The 25,717-nt window shown below is 34.1% G+C and overlaps 3 protein-coding genes across 5 annotated transcripts; all 3 read left to right on the top strand.

Annotated features, from left to right (window-relative positions):
- Positions 1 to 15: 15 nt before the first annotated feature.
- Positions 16 to 3,126, top strand: LOC122723295 (putative E3 ubiquitin-protein ligase XBAT35). Of its 3 annotated transcripts, none has more exons than XR_006350228.1 (3): positions 16 to 259; positions 1,559 to 2,302; positions 2,348 to 2,922. XR_006350228.1 is itself a non-coding variant. In XM_043955084.1 (3 exons), the coding sequence occupies exon 2, from the start codon at positions 1,562 to 1,564 to the stop codon at positions 2,213 to 2,215; it is 654 nt and encodes a 217-aa protein (XP_043811019.1). In that variant the 5' UTR covers positions 16 to 259; positions 1,559 to 1,561; the 3' UTR covers positions 2,216 to 2,237; positions 2,849 to 3,126. The 3 variants fall into 3 exon arrangements, 2 of the variants coding, with proteins under 2 accessions (XP_043811019.1, XP_043811018.1); XM_043955084.1 differs by having other exon boundaries at positions 1,559 to 2,237; positions 2,849 to 3,126; XM_043955083.1 differs by having other exon boundaries at positions 19 to 259; positions 1,559 to 2,246; positions 2,849 to 3,126.
- A 3,295-nt stretch (positions 3,127 to 6,421) lies between these two features.
- On the top strand, positions 6,422 to 8,507 carry LOC110611392 (protein LIGHT-DEPENDENT SHORT HYPOCOTYLS 4). The gene has a single exon (XM_021751690.2). The coding sequence runs from the start codon at positions 7,081 to 7,083 to the stop codon at positions 7,681 to 7,683; it is 603 nt and encodes a 200-aa protein (XP_021607382.1). The 5' UTR covers positions 6,422 to 7,080; the 3' UTR covers positions 7,684 to 8,507.
- Positions 8,508 to 19,664: 11,157 nt separating this feature from the next.
- LOC110611387 (probable methyltransferase PMT3) lies at positions 19,665 to 25,500 on the top strand. Its single transcript, XM_021751683.2, has 8 exons — positions 19,665 to 19,890; positions 20,911 to 21,400; positions 21,535 to 21,699; positions 21,829 to 22,011; positions 22,228 to 22,822; positions 23,120 to 23,232; positions 23,326 to 23,546; positions 24,864 to 25,500. Exons 2-8 carry the CDS (start codon positions 21,137 to 21,139, stop codon positions 25,183 to 25,185), a joined length of 1,863 nt encoding a protein of 620 aa, XP_021607375.1. The 5' UTR covers positions 19,665 to 19,890; positions 20,911 to 21,136; the 3' UTR covers positions 25,186 to 25,500.
- The last annotated feature ends 217 nt before the right edge of the window (positions 25,501 to 25,717 follow it).

Below are 25,717 nucleotides of genomic sequence, written 5' to 3'. Positions count from 1 at the left end.
ATAAAGAATTAGAGATGATCCAAATGAACAGTGGGGACGTATAGTGTATCCTTTGCATTGCTCCAGCCTCCAATTTGAAATATTTGTCAGATAGCTAAGGGAGTTTTTTACTATATTGAAATTATTCTGATATTATGATTGTTGTGACCCCACTTAGTACATTGTCTTGTTAGAGACACGCGTTAGACTTGCACCTGCAAATGAGGGTGATAAGCAGCAGCTTCAGTGGTTCTGTGATGCATGCAAAGGAATTCCACAGGTACAAATTGCACTTTGTACAGTTGTTACTCTTCCTTAGTTCATAAAGCAATAGAGAGCTATTATGGCAATTTGCTGATCCAGAAGTGCATGTGGATGTAGTTTCACTTCCATAATTTCTTTTGAGGAATTTTTTTGGTAGTATTAGAATTTCCATGCTTGTAAAGAATCATTGTTCTTTTCCAATGAGCAACTGATGGAGGCGTTTGGAAAGAAAGAAGACTTTGTAAGGCACCTTTTCTGGGAATTTGTTTGAGTAACTTTGCATCACAAATTTGAAAATGAAAATGAAAATCATTGTTCATAATGATAAAACAGATGGATTTTTAGATCAACATGGGGATCTCCTTAGATGTAAAACCCATATACCCAAAAATTTAATGCTGAAGTATTCAAACACTTTCATTTCAGATTATAAAAAATTGAAGCTTTGCCAATCTTAGACCATCAGTTTACCATTCCAGCATTGCATGTGTGAAGAAAGTAGTCCCCAGCATTAAGCTTTTTATGATTTGTCAAACAAACATTAACAATTTTCTGGTTTGTGGCAAAGAAAAATGTCTGGACCAAGCTAGCTATTTAATGTGGAAAAGGGAAGTCCTTGGATATGTCCAAACCTGATTTGTCATATAAATACTTGGAAAGACTGGAACATTGTATTTTGTTATTTGTGACAACTTGCTGAAGGCTAAAATGAAGTTTAAAGTAATACATTCCTTTATCTAACCACGCCATTGAGAAGTTATGTTTATCTGTTCAGAATCCATTTGAAATTGAAGCATTGCTGATTTGCTTACCTACATCCTTGCTTGAGAGTCTTTGAGAAAAGTGTAATGTTCAAAACCTCTGAGAGTTGTGGGCTTTCTGGTATTTTCATTGCACAAGTGGTGACTCATACTTAAAATTCTGACGTTTTTGTGATAAGGGCCTTCTAATAAAATTATCAGTAGTGCCCTATTGTTATATGTGTAGAAATAATTTATTGTTGCTTCTTCATTGATTTTTTCTTATTCCATAATTCTTTCTAGCATCAAGCCTTCCAAGAGTATGTTTTACTTCAAGATGACATGCAAGGAAGTTGCTCTTGGTAGTTGTGTAGTTGCTACTAGTTGGTGCCTGCATATTATAAAAGTAGAAAACTTAATGGTCCACAGGAAATATACATCTTTTTGGTTAATCTTCATTGTCTACTTTTTTTAGCTCAGATGTCCTCTGCTAAAATATTGCAAGCTTCAATCCTTTAAATTCAGAAGCCCTGTTTGTTATGGCATTATGTAATGCGAATATTTGAATATTGCAGGCAATGCATCCTCCTGCTTTTCTGCATAATCCTGTGTCTTCAACAGTTCAAGCGACAGCTCCTCCATCTGCAGAAGAGTTAGAATTAGCAATGGCACTCAATGCCTCTATCCAGTCTGCCATGGCAGAGGCACCAATTATTGATGCTCACTCTGGTGGAGCAAGTGCTTCCACCAGTTGGAATGAGCCCGTGAATGCTGGCAGTCAAAGTGTTCTTCCTTCAAAAGCAACTGGTAGTATGTGGGCTGCACATGAAGCTGGCCCTAGTGGCAATCCAACTCAGCACCAGATCCAGAACAGCGACATCTCTACTGTGCAGACAGCAACTCAAGCCCCTGATTCAGTCCCATCAGCTCCATCCATCATAGATGAGATTGTAGAAGATGGTCCAATTCATTATCCATCGATTGATTCTAGTCCTATTGATATGTGTTCCCCTCCTGTGGATAACTTAGCAGCTAGCACAGGCGAAAAGAAAGAGAATGGTGGTTCTTCATCCTGCACTATATGTTTGGATGCTCCAGTTGAGGGGGCGTGCATCCCATGTGGCCATATGGTTGGTTGTATGTCTTGTTTAAAGGAGATCAAAGCAAAGAAATGGGGTTGCCCTGTGTGCCGTGCCAATATCGACCAGGTTATAAGGCTGTATGCTGTTTGAAAGTTCAAGCAGAATGAGAAAGGTGCAAACGGTAATTACGATTCAAGCATTTCATAGAGATTTGTTTCTACCTTTGTTTCCACCTTCCCCCCCACCCCCCCACCCCCATCCCAAAAAAAAAAAACACATTATTTACTCACAACTTACCTATACATGAGTTAAATTCCCCTCCAAATATTTTTATGCTTTCCTTCGACTTTTATATGATATTGGTACCTTACATACTTTTTAATTTTTATCAATTTCAAAAAGGAAAAGACCTTTTTCATCCCTACATTTTTGTGAAAATTTTATTTTCTTTTTTAGCATTCATCTTCAGGCACAAAGATAAAGTTTTATTTCTGCCCCTGCATATTCCTCCTGGTAGGATCAAGTGCTTGCTTTTAATGTATATTTTGCCGGCATAACATTGTTGACCAACTTATTTGGAAGTTGGAAATTTTTTTTCTGATTCTCTGAATGATATAAAAATTATATCAAAACCGGAAGAAGCTATAGGCTTTATACCAATAATAAGTTGCATGATCAGAGACTGTAAGGAGGTCAATGATACCTTAGAAACCACAAAGTAACGGTATAAGAAAGTAAATTTAAGAGAGCAAGGAGATGCTAACTGCCAGATATTATCTGCAGCTGCAGGTGAGTTTGATCACACTGAAGAATCAATAACTTCAGCAGCACAAGATCTGTCCATGAGCGGTGCAAAATAAAATTGTAATCATTGGAGACCTGAATATTTTATTAATGTTGTCTTCTGCAAACCCGTTACTTGTATAAATTTATATTTTCAGATGTCCAGGATTGTGTCATGTTCGGAGCTTTTAACTCCATTCTTGAAGTTTGTGTAAATAGCTCTTTGTTATGCAAATAACATCCTCGGTTCCATATTAATGGAACTAGCCAAAGACTAATGCTTAAATCTCCATCGTTTGCTTTTGCTATAATGGGGACTGTCACCAGTTCCAATATGATATGCTGAGGTTTTTTTTTTTTGTTTTCCATTTTCTTAAAGTTGGGTGGGATCTGGATTGGAGTCGGATTAAGGCCTCTTAGTTTACCGAGTTGGCAAGGAATGGGTGTGCTAGGGCAATGTCAATTTCAGAGCATCATTACCTTTTGACAGAGAGCTGTTACGTAAGCCTTTACGGTAATTCACGGCCGAAGAGTTTGTGGGGGTGGGGTGGGGTGGGGTGAGGGGCGTGCCATGGCAGGCGAAAAGCAAGCGAGCGGCGGCTCTGATAAATTCAGTGTTATAAGTCTATTTGTCATTGTAGTTTAATCTAAGTTTAAAAATGGGAAATTTGTCCAGAGGACTTTTCCTCATGATCAAATAAGTTTAATTTTAATTTTTTAGTCATATAAATTTCTTTAATTCTCCATATTAATATTATTTAACATTTAACATTTATAAAAATAATATTTTATTATTAATGTGAAGTTGTGGATTTATTCAGCCAAAATATTAAAATTAAACTTATTTGACCTTTCTATCAAAAGTAAATTTAGACTTATTTTTACTTAAAAATGTATGGATCACTTGGAATATATTAATACAAAATTATTTTAAATTAAATTTATACATTTTCAATATAAAAAAACTCTAAATCAACTCGTCTTTTTTCAGTAACACTTAAAAAATAGTATATTCTTTTTTTTTTTAAATAGAAATTAGTATATTCTTTAAAAATAAATTTTAACTACAATACAAAACAAGTTGTTAGTTAGCCTTGTTTCGGGAGGCGGTATATTCATTTCTCCTTTGCTGGCCGTTTTGTTGCTTGTTGGTTGCGTTTCGCGGGATTATGGGCAAGTTTATTGATTTTGTAGCATTAGGCAACCTCTATTGATTTTGGAAAATTATATTATGGAAAATAATTACCTAAACTAATTTCATGTAGATATATTTAGATTTATGGTCTAAATATATACAAATTTAATGCACATATATTGACCAGAGATATTGTATAATTTTAATAATTCGTGAACATTTCTCAGTTAAAATGAATTAAAATTAAATTCAAACATCTCTAAATCAATCTAACTATATAAGATCGTACAGAACAAATATACCAATGGTGCTGCAAGATTTGAGATTGCAAACATTGATTAATAAGTAATTAAGCAATCTAAAATGTATGATTGGATGACAAAATCTTTTTTTTTTATTTTAATCAGTAATTTTGAATTTAAATTTTGACTATGTATAGAGAAATTTTATTTAAAATTTAAAAGCGAATATTTTGTTTCTTTAATTAAGTTTTATTTAATATTTAAAATTTAAATTTTAAGTTCAATTAGCTTTAGTAGAAGTAATCGAGCTAGTTCAATGGCTTGAAATACTAAATAGTATAAACAGAAAAAATATAATAATAATAATTAAGCAGGTTGCCAAAAATTTAGCTCATTAAAAAATATTTTTTATAAAAAATATTTCTAAATATAAATTATTTTTTATAAACAAATGAACCTAAAAAAAAAAACTAATGTAGAAGAGGCCACAGAAATCATGAGAAGAATCCCATTTTATATATTTTAGTGGAAGAGGCAGCTGATGAACTCCAACTTGGAGAGAAGTAGCAAACTACTGCCTCCTTCAAATTTTTTAAATGTTTCTAAAAGGTTTTTTTTTTTTACAGCAGTTAAAAAAAATTATTAGATGACCTTATTTTTCTAAAGATGAGAAAAAGAAATAATTAAAATTACTTTCTTAAATTTTTAAAATGGTATTAAAAATAAAATAAAATAACACTTAAAATAGAACGGATCGGTATTTTCAATAATAATTTTAATAGTAATAATAAATATATTTTTAATTATTGTTTGTTTTATCTATAAAGTAAATAGTACAGAATTGTCTCATTTTGTGTGATTTAATGGTACTTTCAGTTTGTCGCTATTTAGTGTTAGAAATGTTGAAAAATATTAATTAAATTAGATTGTCGAAATAAAATAATTAGCAAAATCTTTTTTTTTCCTTAAGGTTAATAGTATTTTCTAGTCAGCTCTAATACATGAATATTAAATTTTCTCTCTAAATAATTTTTAAGAGATTATCCTCTAAAGAAAAAAAATTACTAGTATTATTTGAAAGAATAAAAATATTTTCACCTTAAATAGAATAAAAAAATGGATGAATGAGTCATGACCACATAAAACTCTCCATTATTATTTTGATCACTTTGTAATAAATAAATGTTCATCTCAGGAATCTATAATCAAGATGTGCTAAACAAAGATCAGAATTTTTTTTTTTTTATTTATTTTGAGAAATCCAAAGATACTTTTGGTTCTCCTACCAAATTCTGCTGCAAACAACTTGGAATCAGTCGTGTAAAGGAGCAAAGCAACTGGTGGTTATTGCCAAATTTAGTACAATTTGAGAATTATATATATATTGTTGAAACCCAATTGACATAACTTTGGTTATAGCTTAAAATCAGGGATTGGGCAGCTGACATTTATAGTACAGATTTGTCTTGGAGGCCATAGTGAAATGACCATGAAACAAGGCAGTCCATGTGCATTTCTTCTCGGGCCAACAACAACTTTCCAATTTTTCAACTGAAAATTAGGCTTTGGTAGGCTCCCACCAATGGGATTGTTAAGTGGTCTGGTTCCCTTAACTTTTTCTTAGTCCTTCTTATCCATGTATTCACTTCAGAGAAACCCTAACTGATGTGTTGTTTTTGCATGGGATGGATGGCTGCTGCTACCTAGCTAGCTTGCTTTTGCTACAGCTGAAGCCCCAATGATTTATCAATAAATGTAACTCAATTTATATGATCATTCAATTTGTATACAGACATTTGTATAATTAGATAAAATGAATGGTTGCTGTTCTGATTCAGACACTCATATAAAATAATTAGATAAAATGGTTCACTTGATTTAAAAGTTTTATGATTAAATCATGTTAAGTTCTATATAAGATAAATTTTATTTTATTTGCGTTCATTAATAATATGGCAAAGTTATAGACATCTCATAGATCCATGATTAGGGCATTGTGGCAGCTGGAAGTTTTCAATGCTTCATGCACAGTGTAAAGCAGCTGCTGTTATGGGCATGGAGAGAGAAAATTTTCAGGTGCAGGTTGTACAGGGAGGAAGATCATTAGAGGGTAATATGGTAAATGAGAAAAGGTGTTGTCAATCAATACTAAAGGGTGAAGAAACAAAATCATGTTATTCCCTTATAATTTTTTTTTTTTAACTATTTCACCTTTATGCTGTCTTCATCTATCACATCTCTCACTCTCTCTACTGTCCACCTCTTCCTCTTTCAATTGCAACCCTAAACAAGCCAAGGCTCCTTCCACTTAGCCACTCCGGACTGGAGAGTTCATTTGCTTCCCCTTTTTTAGTGAAAATTATATGTGCCAAACTTGCAGGTAACAAAGTTAGAAAGCCTACCACTATCATCACCCTTTCAAGGGTTTCTAGGATTTTGACCATAACATGAGATTTAAAAGAAACCTCAAACAATCAGACTGTGTAGTTTTAATCTCTCTTTTCCCTTCCCTGTGAGTCTATGTATCATCGTATGGATATTGTCTCTATTGTTTTCCATCTTCCATTAAAATTAGTTCCTCTGCCTCTCTAATGGCAGTCTTGATCTATAGCTAAAATTCAAATACCATTGATGATCAAGATCTTTCTCAATTCTTTAGCAGCTAGCTATCTGTTTTATTACTCTTTATGGGATCATCAAATCCATTCTGAAATCTTGCTGTTAACAAACTATATATCGGCTTTTCTTACTTCTTTCTTTCTCTCTCTTTGTGGAGCAAAATCCTTCAGTATCACCTCATAAGCCTCTCCAAGAACGCTCAAGAGTCAAGACCCATTTTCTATATATATATATATATGGACTCCCTTCAAGAATTTGACTCCACATCCATCGCACTCCCGCTCACCTCCACAACCGGCAACACCACCGCGACTGTTGCCTCCTCTTCCCCAATTTCCTCCACCTCTAATCTTAGCCGCTACGAGAACCAAAAGCGGCGAGACTGGAACACCTTCGGCCAATACCTCCGCAACCACCGGCCCCCACTCTCCCTCTCCCGGTGCAGCGGGGCGCACGTACTGGAATTCTTGCGCTATCTAGACCAGTTTGGGAAAACCAAAGTCCATACCCAACTCTGTCCCTTCTTTGGCCACCCAAATCCCCCTGCGCCTTGCCCTTGTCCTCTGCGCCAGGCCTGGGGTAGCCTTGACGCTCTTATTGGTCGCCTCCGTGCTGCCTTTGAAGAGCACGGGGGAAAGCCAGAGAACAACCCTTTCGGGGCTCGTGCTGTTAGGCTTTATCTACGTGAAGTTAGAGATTCCCAATCTAAAGCTCGAGGGATTAGCTACGAGAAGAAGAAAAGAAAGAGACCCCCACATCAACAGCAACAGAATCCTGCGTTAGTGATGGCGCCACCACCAGCATCAGCGACCACTGATACAAGCGATGATCATGAGTAAGTATTACTGCTGCCACCCATTTCAATTGAAGAACAAGATTGAGGATAAAACTCATTACAAACTGCTCTTTCATAGTTTTATATGCAACAGGCATGACTATGAGCTGGTAATGTTATCTTTGTTGCATCATATGTGCGATATCTCTTATGGGTTTTGATGAACTCTCTAGATAGTTAAGTAATGAGCATGGATATTATTGGGAACCACATGTTATATATTTTCTGTAGCCGTAGCAGTAGCAGTAATAGTAGGGATCACAGAGAGGTAGCTGTTGATGAACATGTTTGCCTATTTCTCTCGGATATGTAGCTGGAAAGGTGACGAGAAATAGATTTGGATGTGCTGTTGTGTCATGTGTGTCTTTTTTTCCTTCTTTTATTTCTTTTCCTCCATTTTCCCACTTTGTTTATATGATGGATATTGGCAAATCATTTAGATATTATTTGCAAAAAAGGATCCTGCGTCAGATTTGTGAAGCACTAAATTTGTATACTTTGTTCATTTTTGGTATTACTCATGGTAGTCTCTGTCCTATTTTGTTTTCTCCTCTCCTTTTGCTTTCTGCTGCTGTTGCTTTTCTCTCAGCGGCATGGATATGCCAGAACTTGTGTACACATAGAGGGTGAATAAACAGCAGAAACCCTGCGAAATTGATTTTAAGTCTTGACAATTGTGGTATGTATCTTAAATGGAGTCCATGCAGCTAAATTTTCACTTTTTTTTTTGTAATTAGCAAATTTTCTTTTCTTTTAAAGGCTTTGATCTTAGCATTCCAGGTATTTTTATGGATCTTTGTCTTTGAATGGTATCTTTGCTGTGTCCCATCATCATGTGTTTGGATTTCCCCTAAAGTTGGGATATATATCATTAAATATGTGAGAATCCATTATCACATGAACAGTGCAAATTTAGTTTGTTCATTGTGAACGACATGAACAGGTTGATTTAGAATTTCAGTTTGGAAGAAGACAATCTTTCTCATTAATTAATTCGTCTACCAAAATTATATATGTAAAAAAAAAACACATGAATTATGTTTAATTCAGCAATAAAAACAATGAATTATAAGAGCAGAATGCTTATACAGATGGTGTTTCTCAGTCCTATCTTTCACTCTACATAGTATAACCATGTTATACATACACGTACAATGAGTTTTTGTATATGATTTCCATTTTTTAAAGTGTTTTATTAGAAGAGAAATGCTAGCAACAGTTTCTTGAAGAGATGAATATTCAACACTCTTCTTCTTAAAAAAAAAGAAAAATTCAGCATTCTTCGTCTTATTAGCATTCTTCGGCATTTGAGTTGTTTTTGGAACTGAGAGCTCTTAATTTCAAATTCTAGTCAGAGCTAATTATAAATTGAACGAATTAGTATTAGATGTCAATTAACTTCTGTGCATGATCTCATCTTCACCTAACTATGTGCTAGGTTTGAATTATTGGCTGCTTAGAAAGCCAAAGCAGCTAACTTATAGGCACCTCTATGCACCTACCAGGACTGGATTACAAGCTAAGCTATCAAAGACTTCTTTCTGGTTTCTTTTCTCCTGGTCATGTATTCTTTTATCTTCATTTCCTCCTGAGAAAGAGTATGTCTTTGTTTTTTTTTTTAATCTTTTTTCATTGGAAGAGAATAATAAATTTGCTTGGGTAATTAAGTCTACATTTGTTTCATGATTTTTTTCATATTTTTTTGGTGTTTGGGACATTTAGCAGAAAATATTTTTATAATTAAAGAAAAAATATTAAATTTAGGAAAAAAAAATAATTTTTTTGAAGAGAATCTTTTTGCACTTTAATAGATTTAATAAAAAATCTATTAAATTAAATCCTAGTGAATTTTTTAATTTCAAACAGAGCTTATAAATATTTACTGCGGCAGCTTCTCCATAAAACATGGCCACGCTAATTTAAGCAACTACTGTTGAGATTTCTTCTGCATGAAAACGATCACACTTCAAATTCAAATCTGCAACTGAGTTGTTTGCTTGCACACGAATTATTTATTATAATATTTTTAATAATATAATGTAACTTTTAATTTTTTTTCCTAATCATATAGTAAAACTTTTGTTAGAATTTTTAATAATTAATAATTTATATAATTGATGTAAAATATAAACATATTCCATTTATTTTTAAATTCTGAACAAATTGTTCAATAAATTAATTTACATTATTTTAAAAAAAATAGTTCTTTAAAATTACTTATCGGTTTTAAATTAAAATTTATAATACTTTAATATATTACTTTTAATTAGTGCATATTCATTAGATTATCTATTTTAATATAATATTTAAAATATTATTGTATAGATTAAATGGATTAAATTTTAATTTTAATTTTAATTTTTTATTTTTTATTTTATATTTTATCATGCTAAACATATCTTTTGTAAAAGAAATCAGAAAAAAGATAGAAGAGGTGTCCTTTGTGAAAAGACAGACTTTTAACCAATAAACCTTCGAATTGCTGAATCTATTAGCAATTGGAAGCTTAGACATGAGATCAAAAGTCCATTCACTTGTTTTTATAATATTAAACTGTATTCAAATTGAATTTTCCAATTTTCATATCTAAAATTTTGCTTATTGTTTATGTATTTTTTTTAAAAAAATTTGTATTGCTCGAAAACGAGAAGCTGACTAAGTTCAATACTAATTTTATTTTATTTAAAAAAATAAAAAATAAAAAGGAATCTGATTTCATATCATTCACAGAATGCAGTAAAGTACTGAAACCTGGGAACTAAGCACATCGATTAGGTGAACTCCCAGTTAACTTTTTGACACAGAATTAATGATGAAAAAATGTCAATAATATAAAAAAGCGTCAAAAAAAAAAAAAAGAAGTGAAGGTCTGATGGATGGAGTTGAGAGAGGTGGGTCCAAGTATAGCTAGTGCTCAGCTGTCAATCATGTCCCCTCCGATATACACCTCTGAATCCCATGCAGATCCTTGGCCACTTGGCATCATCATAGCCGTTCTAGTCATAGTCTTTTGCTTGATGTGGACCATACACAGGTGACACAGCACCCCCATTTGTCATGTCATCCCAGTGATTTCAGTTACTGTCACCCCTTTCTTTTCATTTTCTTGGTTTCTAAGCCCCACGAATATGCTGCCCATTTGTTTTCAAGAATTGCTTTTGCCCCCCCCCCCCTTTTTAACATGTTTTAACTTTGGGCCTAAACCAATCTCGATTTTTGTTTTTACAACTCCACGTAGAGGTGTCTTTGATAAGCACGATCTAAGCCCGGTTCTATGAACATCTCGCAATTGGGCTCTTATTGTCTCTTTGAACTTGATTCATTTCACAAATGGGCCTATGAACTTGATTCATGATCTCAGCCCGGTTCTATGAACAACTCCACTAGTAACTTAGTGTATCACAAATAATCCGATTTATATAATTAAATAATTAACTCATAATATCAATAAAGATATATACAATAATATTAATAAGATTTCTGCAAAAAACAAATTAGTGTCTGAGAGGGCTGAAAAAAGAAGAAACCCAAAGTACTGGGCTCCTCCAGGGCCTTCTCTAAACCAAACTGAGATGTTTGAAAATGGGCCTTAATAGGCCCACCAACTCAAATTGAGGTTTACTTTTTGTTTTTTATTTTTCTTATGCCAACTCAATGCTGATTACTTACTAATGAATCTGACAGATGTTTTCACATTATTATTATAACAGTTACTTTTAAAATGTTTTTCATGTTCAATGTGATGTTTTTTATCATGAAATTTATATATTAACAGTTTTTATATTATTTTTATTTAATTATATCTGAAATATTTATTTGGAGAACGTGATTAAATAATTAAATTTCTATAAATTAAGGAGAGGTATTTCTTTTATTTTTTTCAGGCGATTGTAAAATAAAGAAATATTTAATATATTCAAGATAATCACGTATTTATAAAATATCGTCTCAATTCATCCTATTTTATCAGATCGGGATGTGATATGGTTCTGAAGGATGAATTGGATATGCTCAGTTTCAATAAGATTTCTTTCTTGAACAAAAATTTATTTTTTAATTTATTTCATCTATTCCATAATTGGAACGAGAGATACACGTTACACCACGATTTTGAATCAAAATAGAGATTTCAATAAATGACATATTTATTAACTCTATCAATAACCGATTTCTATAATTAGAGAAGTACACATATTTTTATTTTATAGATAAATATAATATAATATTTCATCTTTTTCTCTCTCATTTAAAGAAAATTTCTCTCCCTTTCGTGTTTTTATTTCGGACATTCATTCTTAGTATTCTTTGTAACTTTTCCTATCTCTCCAAGAAGGGAGTATTAAGGATAAAGACTAACTATAACAGTTTTATCTATTTTTAAGTATTTGAGTTATAGTTATATACTTATCTTGTATTTAGTTAGTTGTAGATATTAAGGATAAAGACTAACTATAACAGTTTTATCTATTTTTAGTATTTGAGTTATAGCTGTATACTTATTTTTAGTATTTGAGTTATAGCTATATACTTATCTTATATTTAGTTAGTTGTAGACTTGTATTATATAAGTTTCTGTAATACGTTCAGTAAATAATACAAAAACCCTTTTCTCTATATGGTATCAGAGCCGCAATCTGCTCTCACGAGTTTTCTGATCCAATTTTCTTAAATTTTAATCAATGGCTTCGTCATCTATTACTGTTATTCAATTAAATGCTCCAACGCATTTTCCTATTAAACTTACTCAGGAGAATTTTCCTGTTTGGAGAAAACAGATTCAATCAACCTTAATTGGTCTTGATTTACTTGATTTTATTGATGGTTCACGGGTTGCACCATCACAATTTCTTTCTGAAAAAGACAAAACAGCCAACCCAGCTTTCGCCTTATGGTTTCGACAAGATCAAATCTTGATCAGTGCTCTTTTAGGAAGTTGTTCCGATACTATTCAACCCTTGATTTCTTCAGCCAATACTGCCAAAGAAGCATGGGATCGGCTTCACCAGAGTTTTGCTAATGTTTCTCGTTCTAGAATTTTGTCCTTAAAGACTAAATTAGCACAGAACTCTAAGGGAACCAAACCGATTACTGTTTTTCTCAATGAGATGAGGGCTATTGCAGATGAGCTTGCTCTTACCCAGAATCCGGTGAGTGATGATGATTTAATTGTTTATATTATCACGCGATTGGGAGATGATTACAGTCCCATAGTTGCTGCGTTAAAAGTTCGTGAAACCCCAATAACCTTTTCTGATCTCTTTGAAAAACTTACTGATCATGAACGATCCTTACAAGAAAAAGATTCCACAACTGTTTCAGCTACGTCACAAGTGATTGCTACTGTCAATTACACTCAACGTTCTAGAGGGCGTTCACAAAATCAGAATGGCAATTATAATCGATCTCCACAAAACTACAATTATTCTGGAAATCAACGTGGTGGTCGTGGTTCTTACTCTGGTGGTCGAGGTCGCGGTTCTTATCGACCTAATGTGGTATGTCAATTTTGTGAATATACTGGGCATACTACTGTTGAATGTCGCAAATTGGCTCGCTTTCTTAAGGAGAATAATATGTCTTTGAAGACTGATACCTCTCATTCTTTAGCACCGATACCTGCAGTTAATGTTACTTCTGTTATGGCTGCTTCTTCTCCACAACAATGGTTGTTTGATAGCGGAGCTTCTCATCATGTTGTGTCGAATCCAGCTTCTTTGCAAAGCTATTCTGACTATGGAGGTCCTGAAGAAGTACAACTTGGTGATGGTAAAACGCTTGCTGTATCACATACTGGTTTTGTGCAAATTCCTGCTTACTCTAAGAATTTATCATTGCCTAATGTGTTATGTGCCTAATCTGCGCAAGAATTTGGTTTCAATTGCTAAGTTATGTCGCACTAATCATGTTTCTGTGGAATTTTTTCCATCTTATTTTGTTGTGAAGGATCTGTACACGGGGGCGTCTCTGCTACGGGGAGAGAACATTGATGATATCTACTGTGCAAGTTTTTCCAGAGTTAATTCTCAACGTCCTCAGCTGAATGTTACTACTCGGTGTCTGTCTTTGCTTTCTGAATGGCATCATAAGCTTGGTCATCCCAACAATAAAGTCTTTTTGTTAGTACTTCGAAATATTGGTCTTCAGTCTATGTCTAACTATGTTTCTAGTTTTCATTGTACTTCCTGCTTTATGAGCAAGAGTCATAAATTACCGTTTTCTGAGAATTCTCTTGTTAGTAATAAGCCTTTGCAACTTGTTTATTCCGATGTTTGGGGTCCTACACAAAAATCTATTGATGGCTATGAGTATTACGTTACATTTATTGATCACTATTCTAAGTATGTTTGGCTATATCCCATGAAGAAGAAATCTGATACTCATGATTTATTTATCCACTTTCAGAAATTGGTTGAAAATTATTTTCACACTAAAATTGTTTCTGTGTTCACTGATAATGGTGGGGAGTATCAAAAGCTTAAGCATCATTTTTTGTCTTGTGGTATTTCACATTATACAACACCTCCACATACGCCAGAGCATAATGGTACTGCTGAACGTCGTCATCGCTCAATAGTTGAAACAGGTCTTGCTATGTTACAATTTTCGTTTTTACCTTCTAATTATTGGTCTCATGCTTTCCAGGCTGCTGTTTATTTGCTCAATCGGTTGCCTTCATCCGCTATTTCGTTTCAAACACCTTTCTCTAGATTGTTTGGTATGTCTCATAATTTTAAGAGATTGAAATCTTTTGGTTGTCTTTGTTTTCCATGGCTAAGGCCATATAATAATTCTAAACTTCAGTGTCGTTCATTGCCTTGTATTTTTCTTGGATATTCTCCAACTCAATCTGCATACAAATGTTACGATCCAAAGGCTAATCGTTTGTATTTGTCTCGTCATGTTCAATTTGTTGAGCATATTTTTCCATCTGAAACTTGCACTAGTTCTCATCAATTTACAGATTATTTTCGAGATGCTTCTTGTACAGGTTCGGCACAACAACAAAATTCATCACCTGTTGCACCAACTGTAGTTGCTTCGGTTCCATTGGCAATTTCTATTCCAAGTGATTCTGATTTGTTGGTTTCGAGTACTGGTTCAGAATCTATTACAGCATTATCAGCAGAATCTGATCAATCTGCCATGCCATTAATTAGTACTGAGACTCAACAAGTTGAACCTTTGATGACTGAATCTTCTACTGCTGATTTAGATTTGCCACTACCGATTGTTTCACAAGACTCAGTTCCAGCTCCTGTACAACGGCAGCAGCGACAAAGGAAGCCTAACTCAAAGTATTTTAATTCTTCTTTTGTTAATCTTACAACTAAATATCCTTTACAGGATACACTCGAGCCAAGAACAGTTAAACAAGCTCTGGCAAGTTCACTTTGGCGGCAGGCGATGGATTCAGAGTACAATGCTCTTTTGCAAAATAAAACTTGGGAGTTGGTTCCGAGAGACAAACATCATCTTATTAGTTGCAAATGGGTGTTTCGGATTAAGCGTAAACCGGATGGTACTATTGATAAGTACAAGGCACGTTTGGTTGCCAAAGGATTTCTTCAGGAACCTGGGCGTGATTATTTTGATACATTTAGTCCGGTTACAAAACCGGTCACAATTCGGGTAGTTCTTACTCTTGCAATTTCTAAAGGATGGCAGTTAAGGCAATTGGATGTAAATAATGCCTTTTTACATGGCACACTTTATGAAGATGTCTACATGCAGCAACCTCCAGGATGTGTGCAACCTGAGTTTTCTGATTATGTTTGCAAACTGAAGAAGTCTCTTTATGGTTTGAAACAGGCTCCACGAGCTTGGTATCTTGAACTTACTTCTTTTTTGCTCAAACTTGGTTTTCGCAAATCAAATGCTGATGCGTCTTTGTTTATTTTTTCCTCCAATGGGATTACTGCATATTTTCTAGTATATGTTGATGATATTGTACTTACAGGTAATAACAATCATTTTCTGAATACCTGTGTACAGAAGCTATCTGCTCAGTTCTCTATCAAAGATTTGGGAATATTAAATCATTTTTTGGGGGTCGAACTAATTTCTACAGCTGCAGGATTATTTCTTTCGCAACATCGACATATTGCTAATTTGTTAGAGCGATTTGATATGGCTGGAGCTAAAGAGGTGAATACTCCTATGTCTACAGGAGACAAGCTGATATTAAATGATGGTTCTAGTTCGATTGATTCCACCGTATATCGCCAAATTGTTGGATCTCTTCAATATTTGGCAATTACGCGTCCTGATGTTTCTTTTGCAGTGAATCGGCTGTCACAGTTTATGCATGCACCGACGCAAACTCATCTTCAAGCACTGAAACGTGTTTTGCGATATCTCAAAGGAACCATACATTATGGCTTATTTCTCAATCGAAATTCTACTCATACTCTGTCTGCCTTATCTGATTCTGATTGGGGTGGTGCTCTTGATAATGGGCGGTCTACAACTGCTTATGTTCTATATCTTGGTTCTAATATTATCTCTTGGAAATCTAGTCGGCAAAAGACTGTCTCACGATCTTCTACAGAGGCTGAGTACAAAGCCTTAGCCAATGCTGCAGCAGAGGTATTTTGGGTTCAAAGTTTATTACAAGATTTTGGAGCACCAATATCACAACCACCAGTCCTTCATTGTGATAATCTTGGTGCGACTTACTTCTGCGCCAATCCAATCTATCATACTAGGATGAAGCATCTTGCACTGGATTACCATTTTGTTCGCAAGAAAATTAATGCTGGACAGTTAAGGGTTCTTCACATAAGTTCAAAAGATCAAGTTGCTGATGTGCTTACAAAGGCTTTGGGAAGAACTCAGTTTTGTTACTTTAGAACCAAGATTGGAGTCTCCAATGGCGCCTCAATCTTGCGGGGGCGTATTAAGGATAAAGACTAACTATAACAGTTTTATCTATTTTTAAGTATTTGAGTTATAGTTATATACTTATCTTGTATTTAGTTAGTTGTAGATATTAAGGATAAAGACTAACTATAACAGTTTTATCTATTTTTAGTATTTGAGTTATAGCTGTATACTTATTTTTAGTATTTGAGTTATAGCTATATACTTATCTTGTATTATATAAGTTTCTGTAATACGTTCAGTAAATAATACAAAAACCCTTTTCTCTATAGGGAGAGTCCTCTCGTGGCTCGAAACATAGGTTTGCCCTCCCTCTCTTCTAGGTTGAGTGGAAAGATTGTTAATTTCCTTTTATTGCGGTAGATGTGGAGTGTTGAGCTTTTCAAGTGATTTGTATGTGCTTTCTACTCCTGCCATATAAGAGGCTCTTGAATCTTTTTATGATTAAGTAGAGTGGAAGGTCTTTGTTTTTGTTTTTTATTTTTATTTTTCTTATTGTTTGTTTATTGGGTTTGTGTAGATTTATTTACATAAGGGGCTTTTGATTATAAATCTCACTGGATTAGAAAATCAGAGTCTCTCTATTTGTTATTGGCTTATTGCATGTAGTTCCAGTGACGTAAGAGTCTTAGTTATATTAGGAATATTAACAATTACCTCATTTAGTTACTTACAGTCTTTACCGATGAAACTTAGCTATTGTGATTATATTTTTTTGGGTACTTTAGTAACTTTTCTCGAATGCATGATTTGGTTATGTGAAGATGTTTTTTTTTTTTGCTTCATGTGTTTTCTGCCCCTTTCCTTTATATAATTTTTTTTTAGAGATTCTTTAACCGCACCTCGGCAATGTCTAAGAAGATGGAGGCATCTTCCTCTTTTTCGGGATATAAAAGTAGGCCAAGCTGATATACTAGAATTTTATTATTTTTGGACTTAAGGTAAAGACTTAATTGCTTTTGAAATCTTATTACAGATTAATTTGGACTTAAGGTCTTTTGTTTAGACTTGGGTTGCTTTTAAAATTTTTTTTAAATCTCAGTCTATATAATGCTTATGAATTTTTTATTCTTGTATGAGTCTGAGCCTCTTTAATGTAAAAGGCTATTTTTGAAATATATATATATAATTCCTCAAATTTATTGTGAATTTCACCAGTTTTTTAAAAATTATTAACAGTAATAAATCAATTAAAGCAATAAAATAAATCTACAAATCAAAAATCCAAAAATGTATAATAATTTTTCTATAATATTAATTTCTATACCTGCTTATTGCATTAAAACATTTAAACATAATAATAATAATATTATTATTATTATAAGATAATTACTAGTAATTTGTAAAGCATAGTGAATATATATATATATATATATATATATATATATATATATATATATATATTGTTTTAGGTATATGAAATATATATTAATGAGTTTTAACACATTTTACATTTATATCATAACATTAAAATCATGGATAATAAAACCAATCATTTTATATTTGTTTTAATTTTAACTTTTTACTTTTTATTTTAATTAATTTTGATAAAAAAATTTTAGTTGATATATCATGCAGATTTATTGCTAAAAAATCTATTGAATAAAAAATTTAAATGTTTCGGTCAATTTATATTTATATTTAAAACTTTAAATTTTAGATAATAAAATTAATTTTTTTTAATTTGTAGGTAAATTAAATTTGAAAAAGTAAATGATAAATTATTATATACTCTCTAAATTTTATATTAATAAATATACAATTCTTTAATTTAAATTTTATATTGAAAGTATATTTATTTTATATTTATCACATATAATATTAAATAAATATTTATTATAAGTAATTTTTTCAATAATATAAAATATCATATATAAATATTATATATTAAAGTATTTTATTCAAAATTTATATTCACTACCATAAATTATATATATATATATTTTAATACGTAAAGTCCTCCATTTATGTAAAATTTTAGATAGGTTAATCATTTCTATTATAAATATTTAATATTTTTATTTTGTTCAAATAAACATGTAATGTGTATTAATTTATTGGCTAATTCAACAACGTACTGTATTTTATATTAATAATTTTAAATAAAATAAAATATTATATATTTTATATTATAATTTTTTTATATTTTAAATTTTTATTAAACTAAAATATGTATATAAAAATGAAAATAAAAATTAAATAATAAAATTAATAAAAAAAGATATTGTTGAAATAAAAATATGTATTTTAAGAATGATTTTATTAGCCAAATAAAACTGGAGTATATTATAATTTTTAGTAACTTTTTAAATTTAACTTAATTCTTTAGTTATAAATGATAAATGGATTAATTTTGAATATATATAAATACAAATTAATGTAAATATTTTAATTTTTTTATCTAATAGATCTATTTTAATTTTTTTTTATTTAATAGATCTTTTGAAGAGTAATGTTACCTAATATGATAAATGGATTAAAAAATTTTTTATTAAAATTTATTAAAATAAATTATTAAAATTGAGAGAAATGTAAAATGATTGGTTTTATAATTGATAAATATTTGAATTTTCTTATTTAATAAATTTAATATTTATTATTAGTACTAAACCTATATATTGAAGTGTTAAAAGCATTATTTTATATTAGATAAAAAAATATTATAATCAGATTTTAAATAATAAATCTAATAATAGAGGTTTTGAATTTTGACAATTAATTATTAAAGAAAATAATTATTTAAATATCAAAATTAGCGCAGTCATGCAAATAATAGTGATATTTAAAATAAAAGAAACAATGAGTTAAAGACATAATATAACCAATAATAATTAATGCTTAAAAAATGATAAATAAGCAAATTAAATTTTTCATGAAAAATGGCAAGTCTATAAATAAACTTTATAAAATAGTAGTTTCACAAGGCAATATTATAGAAAGAGTAAGGATATGAATAAATAAAAGCATATGAAAAAAATAAATTTTATTTTTAATATTTTTAAAAAGTTTATAATTAGAAATTTAATAAAAATATTATGAAAAAATAAAGTAAGATAAATAAAAATTAAAGTACGAAAGTGTTAACAGAAATAAGTAGAGGCAGTAACACTAACAACGGCTTGGACTTTAGTCACTGCTCTCGTTTAGGATACTATCAGGAAATAGTAAAATCAAATTGATTTCAGAGATCTAATCTCTCTATCTGCTTTCCATCCTCTCGGTTCTTTGTCTGTCAACGCGTTTCTCTTTTAGAACACAGCATCTTTTGTTTACCCCAGATCTGGCCGTGCATATCTGGGACTCTGCTAGTTTCCTTTTTCAATCCAACTCAGTAAGCTATATTTTGTTTAGTGCTTGCTTGCTGCCTTTCCTTTTTTTTTTTTTTTTTTTTTTTCCACATTGGTGCTGATCTAATTGGATTCCCATCTGGGTTTTGCTTAAAAAGTGTAATTTTTTGCTAGATCTAATTGGATTCCCATCTGGTTTTGATTGGTTTGTTTAATATTGATCGTGTTTTTATTATGAGCCATTGTTTGCTTGATGACAGTCAATTTTATTAATTATTGAATTGGTTTTTAATGCAAAGTAGTAGCTTTGCTCCAGATCTGCTAGTTTTTGCTCATTTAGTTGCTCGCGTAGCTTGTCAACTGTATAACTAAATGTTGCTTTCCCAGTCTTCGCCTTCAATTGGATCAATCTTTTCATTTTGTTTGGCTATCCATTTACTAGATTCAACTAGAGGAAGTTAAACCATTTTATTATTGTTAGTATTATTGCTTTAGTAATTGGCAACACTCCCTATATTCTATAAGATTGTATTATTCAACTTCAGTCTCATGTTTTTGACAAGGAACACGGATCTAAATCTTAAAAGACAAGCTTTCAACTTGCTGTTCAACGTTAATATTTTTAATGTGTCTTTTGCACAATTCATAAAAATGGCTGCTGGTTTTTCCCAACAGTTAGGCGGTAGGCATATTTAGTTGTAGACTTTTGCTTTCTTGATATCAATGGTTTGATTTACTTTTACACCCAAATAACTGTTATCCTTTATCAAAGTTCAAACTTGAATGGGTTGACTGTTATCATTTATCACAGTTGAAACTTGAAATGGGTTGGGTCGGTTTTCATTAATGTCTCAGTGGTTTTATTGTAGGATTTCTTGATTTTCAACTTTATCATTTCTTGCTCTTTAGCAAGCATCTAATATGGCACTTTTGGATTGAGAAACGAATGTGTAGATTATAACATCAACTGTTGGATCTGTTCTTGAATCTACCAGCTTATCCAATTGCAATTATTTTAATTTTGAGTTTACTGATGGTCCCTTCATTTTTGCCCATTCTAACAGGTTGATCAGTCACTCTTTCGCTCTTTCCATCTAATAAATCCCAAGTGAATTTATATTGCCTTATTTCCACTGGTTAGATCCTTGAAGTTTGAGTTTATCAAAAGAACAGGCATCTTTTGGATGGTGAGATTGGCATAAAATCATTGTAGAGGGATGAGACCTGCATTATGATCTTGTAGTGCTTAATTTGGAAAATCTCTTTGAACTTTTCACAACTAGGCATAAGATGAGGGGAAGATCTGATGTGAACCAGAAGAAGAGGTTAATTACTTCTGTCTGTGTAGTGGCAATCTTTCTTGGATTCATATATTTTTATTATGGATCCTTTTTTGGTTCCCAAAGCCATGGTTCCGCAGCTTTAGAGTATGGCAGCAAGTCCCTGAGAAAACTTGGTTTGGGTGGGGATGATGACTCTGATGGAAAACAAGATGATTCTACCAAATTTGGGCAGGAAGAGGGAGAGGAATATACTGTACCAAAGAGCTTTCCTGTAAGGTTCTTTACTTCATACTAGGTTGTCAGAAGGACCTCATTCCCCTTTCCCCATAATTTCATTGTTATATTTTTCCTTGTAAGTATTGTTTAATTGATATTGATTCAGTTATCTAATCCTGATTATGAAAGGTTTGTGACAATCGACATTCAGAACTCATTCCCTGTTTAGACAGAAATCTTATATATCAAATGAGACTGAAGCTGGACCTCTCTTTGATGGAGCACTATGAACGGCATTGCCCTCTTCCAGAAAGGCGATACAATTGCTTGATTCCTCCTCCACCAGGGTACAAGGTGCATATAATTCTAAAGCTTAACAGACAGAGTGCTGCCACGATCTTTTTCTTATTGTTATCGTGTTAACAATTTCAGATTTGGTATGTATCATTTGTTCAACCATAATATTGTCCTGTGGTTATACAGATACCGATTAAGTGGCCAAAAAGTAGAGATGAAGTATGGAAAGCAAACATCCCTCATACTCATCTTGCACATGAGAAATCTGATCAGAACTGGATGGTTGTGAAAGGTGACAAGATAAACTTTCCAGGGGGAGGCACACATTTTCACTATGGAGCTGATAAATATATTGCTTCAATCGCAAATGTAAGACTGCTGACTCTAACTTGAGCCGGAGGGAGAAGAACTGATCCCAATTACTTTATTTTCAAATCCTATTCTGAATCATTTCTTGATGCATATTCTTAGTTTCTGCACCTCCTCCCCCTTCCTTCTCCTACTCCAAAGTTCCAAGAATTTCTGATTCTTGGATACTTTTCATGCACTGGATGGTTTGGAGTGACTGTTTTGTCTGATTTGCAGATGCTGAACTTTTCAAAAAATAATTTAAACAATGAAGGAAGGGTAAGAACAGTTCTGGATGTTGGCTGTGGTGTTGCTAGCTTTGGTGCTTATCTACTGTCATCTGATATCATCACAATGTCCTTGGCACCCAATGATGTGCATCAAAACCAAATCCAGTTTGCCCTAGAAAGAGGAATTCCTGCATATCTTGGTGTTCTAGGGACCAAGAGGCTCCCTTACCCAAGCAGATCTTTTGAGCTTGCCCACTGTTCACGTTGTAGAATAGATTGGCTTCAAAGAGATGGTATTCTTCTGCTTGAGCTTGATCGTTTGCTTAGACCAGGTGGCTATTTTGCCTACTCCTCTCCTGAAGCCTATGCACAGGATGATGAAGATCTCAGGATTTGGAGAGAAATGAGTGCACTTGTGGGACGGATGTGTTGGAAAATAGCTGCTAAGAGGAACCAGACTGTCATTTGGCAAAAACCCTTAACAAATGACTGTTTTATGGAAAGAGAACCTGGCACACAACCTCCTCTCTGTCGATCTGATGATGATCCAGATGCAGTGTGGAGTGTGAAAATGGAAGCTTGCATTACACCTTACTCTGATCGTGAGTTTTCTCTTCTGCTGGTTTTCTTTATCATCTAATAATGAATACAATTTAAAATATCTAACTCCTGTTTATTAATACTAATGTTTTCTTTTTCCTTGTCAAGTTTGCTGTGCATTAATAACTAATGAATTGTTTCCTAAAATGAAGTGGTACTTGCGATTGTCTTAATTACATGTTGCCCTTATAGCATAACAGGAGTGTCATATATTTAATGCATGTGTCTTGTACTTTTAAGTTATAAATTTGTGGTTCAGCCTTTATTTAACTTTACGTATAATTTTTGTCCCCTCTCAGATGACCATAGAGTTAAGGGCAGTGGTTTGGCTCCTTGGCCAGCTAGATTGACTACTCCTCCTCCTAGACTTGCTGATTTTGGCTATTCCAGTGAAATGTTTGAGAAGGACACGGTAAATAATGGAAGCATGCTTCAAAACACATCTTCTTTTCAGTAGCACTATGCAGATAAGAACTTAGGCTTTGGTATTGCTTATGTGCTGCAGGAACTTTGGAGACATAGAGTGGAGAATTATTGGAACCTGTTGAGTCCAAAGATTCAATCAGACACCCTTAGGAACTTGATGGACATGAAAGCACACTTGGGATCATTTGCAGCTGCCCTTAAAGAAAAGGATGTCTGGGTGATGAATGTTGTGCCGGAAGATGGACCAAACACAATGAAACTGATATACGACAGAGGCCTGATTGGAACTACTCACAACTGGTATGGAAATCCCTCATTCCAATCTTTTTACAATGATGAGAATAGAAGATTTAATTGTGAATTTTCTTCTACTTGCTAATCCACAATAGGCAGTAGCGGTTAAATGGACTAATATCTCAACCCAGCCTCTAGGGCATATATGTTTCTAGCTAGGGGTGAGCATTCGGTCGGTTCGGTTCAAAACCGAACCGAACCGAAATAACCGAAAACCGAATTGCAGAATTTTACACAAACCGAACCGAACCGAATAAGAGGAATAACCGAATCGAACCGAACCGATTTGATTCGGTTCGGTCGGTTCGATCGGTTCGATTCGATTTTTAAATTTTTTTTTTTCACATTCATTCTAAAATCCAATTAAAATATTTTAATTTTAATTTTTATAAATAAAAAATCAATACTGGGACTGGGGACGGGGAGCGGGGACGGGGAGCGGGGACTGGGGACTGGGGACTGGGGACGGGGACGGGGACGGGGACGGGGACGGGGACGGGGACGGGGACGGGGACGGGGACGGGGACGGGGACGGGGACGGGGGACCGGGGACCGGGGACCGGGGACCGGGGACCGGGGACCGGGGACCGGGGACCGGGGACCGGGGACCGGGGACCGGGGACCGGGGACCGGGGACCGGGGACCGGGGACCGGGGACCGGGGACCGGGGACCGGGGACCGGGGACCGGGGACCGGGGACCGGGGACCGGGGACCGGGGACCGGGGACCGGGGACCGGGGACCGGGGACCGGGGACCGGGGACCGGGGACCGGGGACCGGGGACCGGGGACCGGGGACCGGGGACCGGGGCCCGGGGCCCGGGGACCGGGGACCGGGGACCGGGGACCGGGGACCGGGGCGGGGACCGGGGGCCGGGGCCGGGGGCGGGGCCGGGGCCGGGGCCGGGGCCGGGGCCGGGGGCGGGGGCGGGGGCGGGGGCGGGGGCGGGGAGCGGGGAGCGGGGAGAGGGGAGAGCGGGGAAGAGCTAGTTTAGTGATTTCGGTTCGGTTCGGTCTGATCGAAATTTTTGAATCTAAAACCGAACCGAACCGAAATCACCGATTTTTCAAAAAATTAAACCCGAACCGAACCGAATTAAAAATAAAACCGAACCAAATTTTTAGTTCGGTTCGGTTCGGTCGGTTATTTCGGTTTAAACCGAATAGTGCTCAGCCCTATTTCTAGCTAATTTTAACTCTCTTGTATATTTATTTATTTGATGATTGCTTTTCATTTCCATCCACTGTCACATCTTGGCATTTTTTATATGATAGATTTGAAGCTGAATTTCAAATTATATATATTTGAGTAACGCTTTGGCAGGTGCGAATCCTTCTCAACGTATCCTCGGACTTACGATTTGCTTCATGCTTGGACTGTCTTTTCCGACCTCGAGAAGAAAGGCTGTGGTGCTGAAGATTTACTTTTAGAGATGGATCGAATTCTTAGACCTAGCGGTTTTATAATCATTCGTGATAAACACAGTATGGTAGATTATGTAAAGAAATACTTAGTGGCATTGCACTGGGAAGCAGTGGCAACAACTGATTCGAGTTCAGAATCAGAGCAGGATGGAGATGATGTCGTGTTTGTTATCCAGAAGAAGTTGTGGCTAACAAGCGAAAGCGTCAGAGATACAGAATAGTAGACCAAAATATGCCCTTCAATTACAAGTGCTTCAACACAGATTAAGAAGGTTGGTTCGGGCAGTGATGCAGTAAACAGTTTCATTTGTATTATTAAGTGCTGTTTCACATTAAAATTTTTTCCTCTTCCATACAGTGATTCAACTTGATAGAGAGAAACTATCAGCAACTCAACTCCCTTTTTGTTTTAAGTGCAGTGGAAAGTAGTACTTCAGCTTCTGATGATAACCACACAAAATATATGTAGCTGAAGTTGATAAGAATTCTGGCTTCTAATTTGTCTAATTATTTATAAATGAATCCATTTGTTTAAAGGTTGTATGTCTTAAAACTTTGCAAGCATATAATTTGTACGTGATAGACGTCAAATCCTTAAACAGACTTGTCATTGTTTTTCTGCAGCTCAACTATTTACTAATGGATTCTGGATTCAGACATGATGTGTGTTTGTGGGATAGCTCTCTTTAACTTATAATCCGCCAACATTTAGGGTTTTCAAAATTATTGGCTATTTTGTCAGTTATAGAGAGA

This window comes from Manihot esculenta, chromosome 3 (assembly GCF_001659605.2).
Source record: "Manihot esculenta cultivar AM560-2 chromosome 3, M.esculenta_v8, whole genome shotgun sequence".
NCBI lineage: Eukaryota > Viridiplantae > Streptophyta > Magnoliopsida > Malpighiales > Euphorbiaceae > Manihot > Manihot esculenta.
The sequence above is the reverse complement of the archived record's forward strand: the minus strand, read 5'-3'. Positions and strand labels throughout refer to the sequence as shown.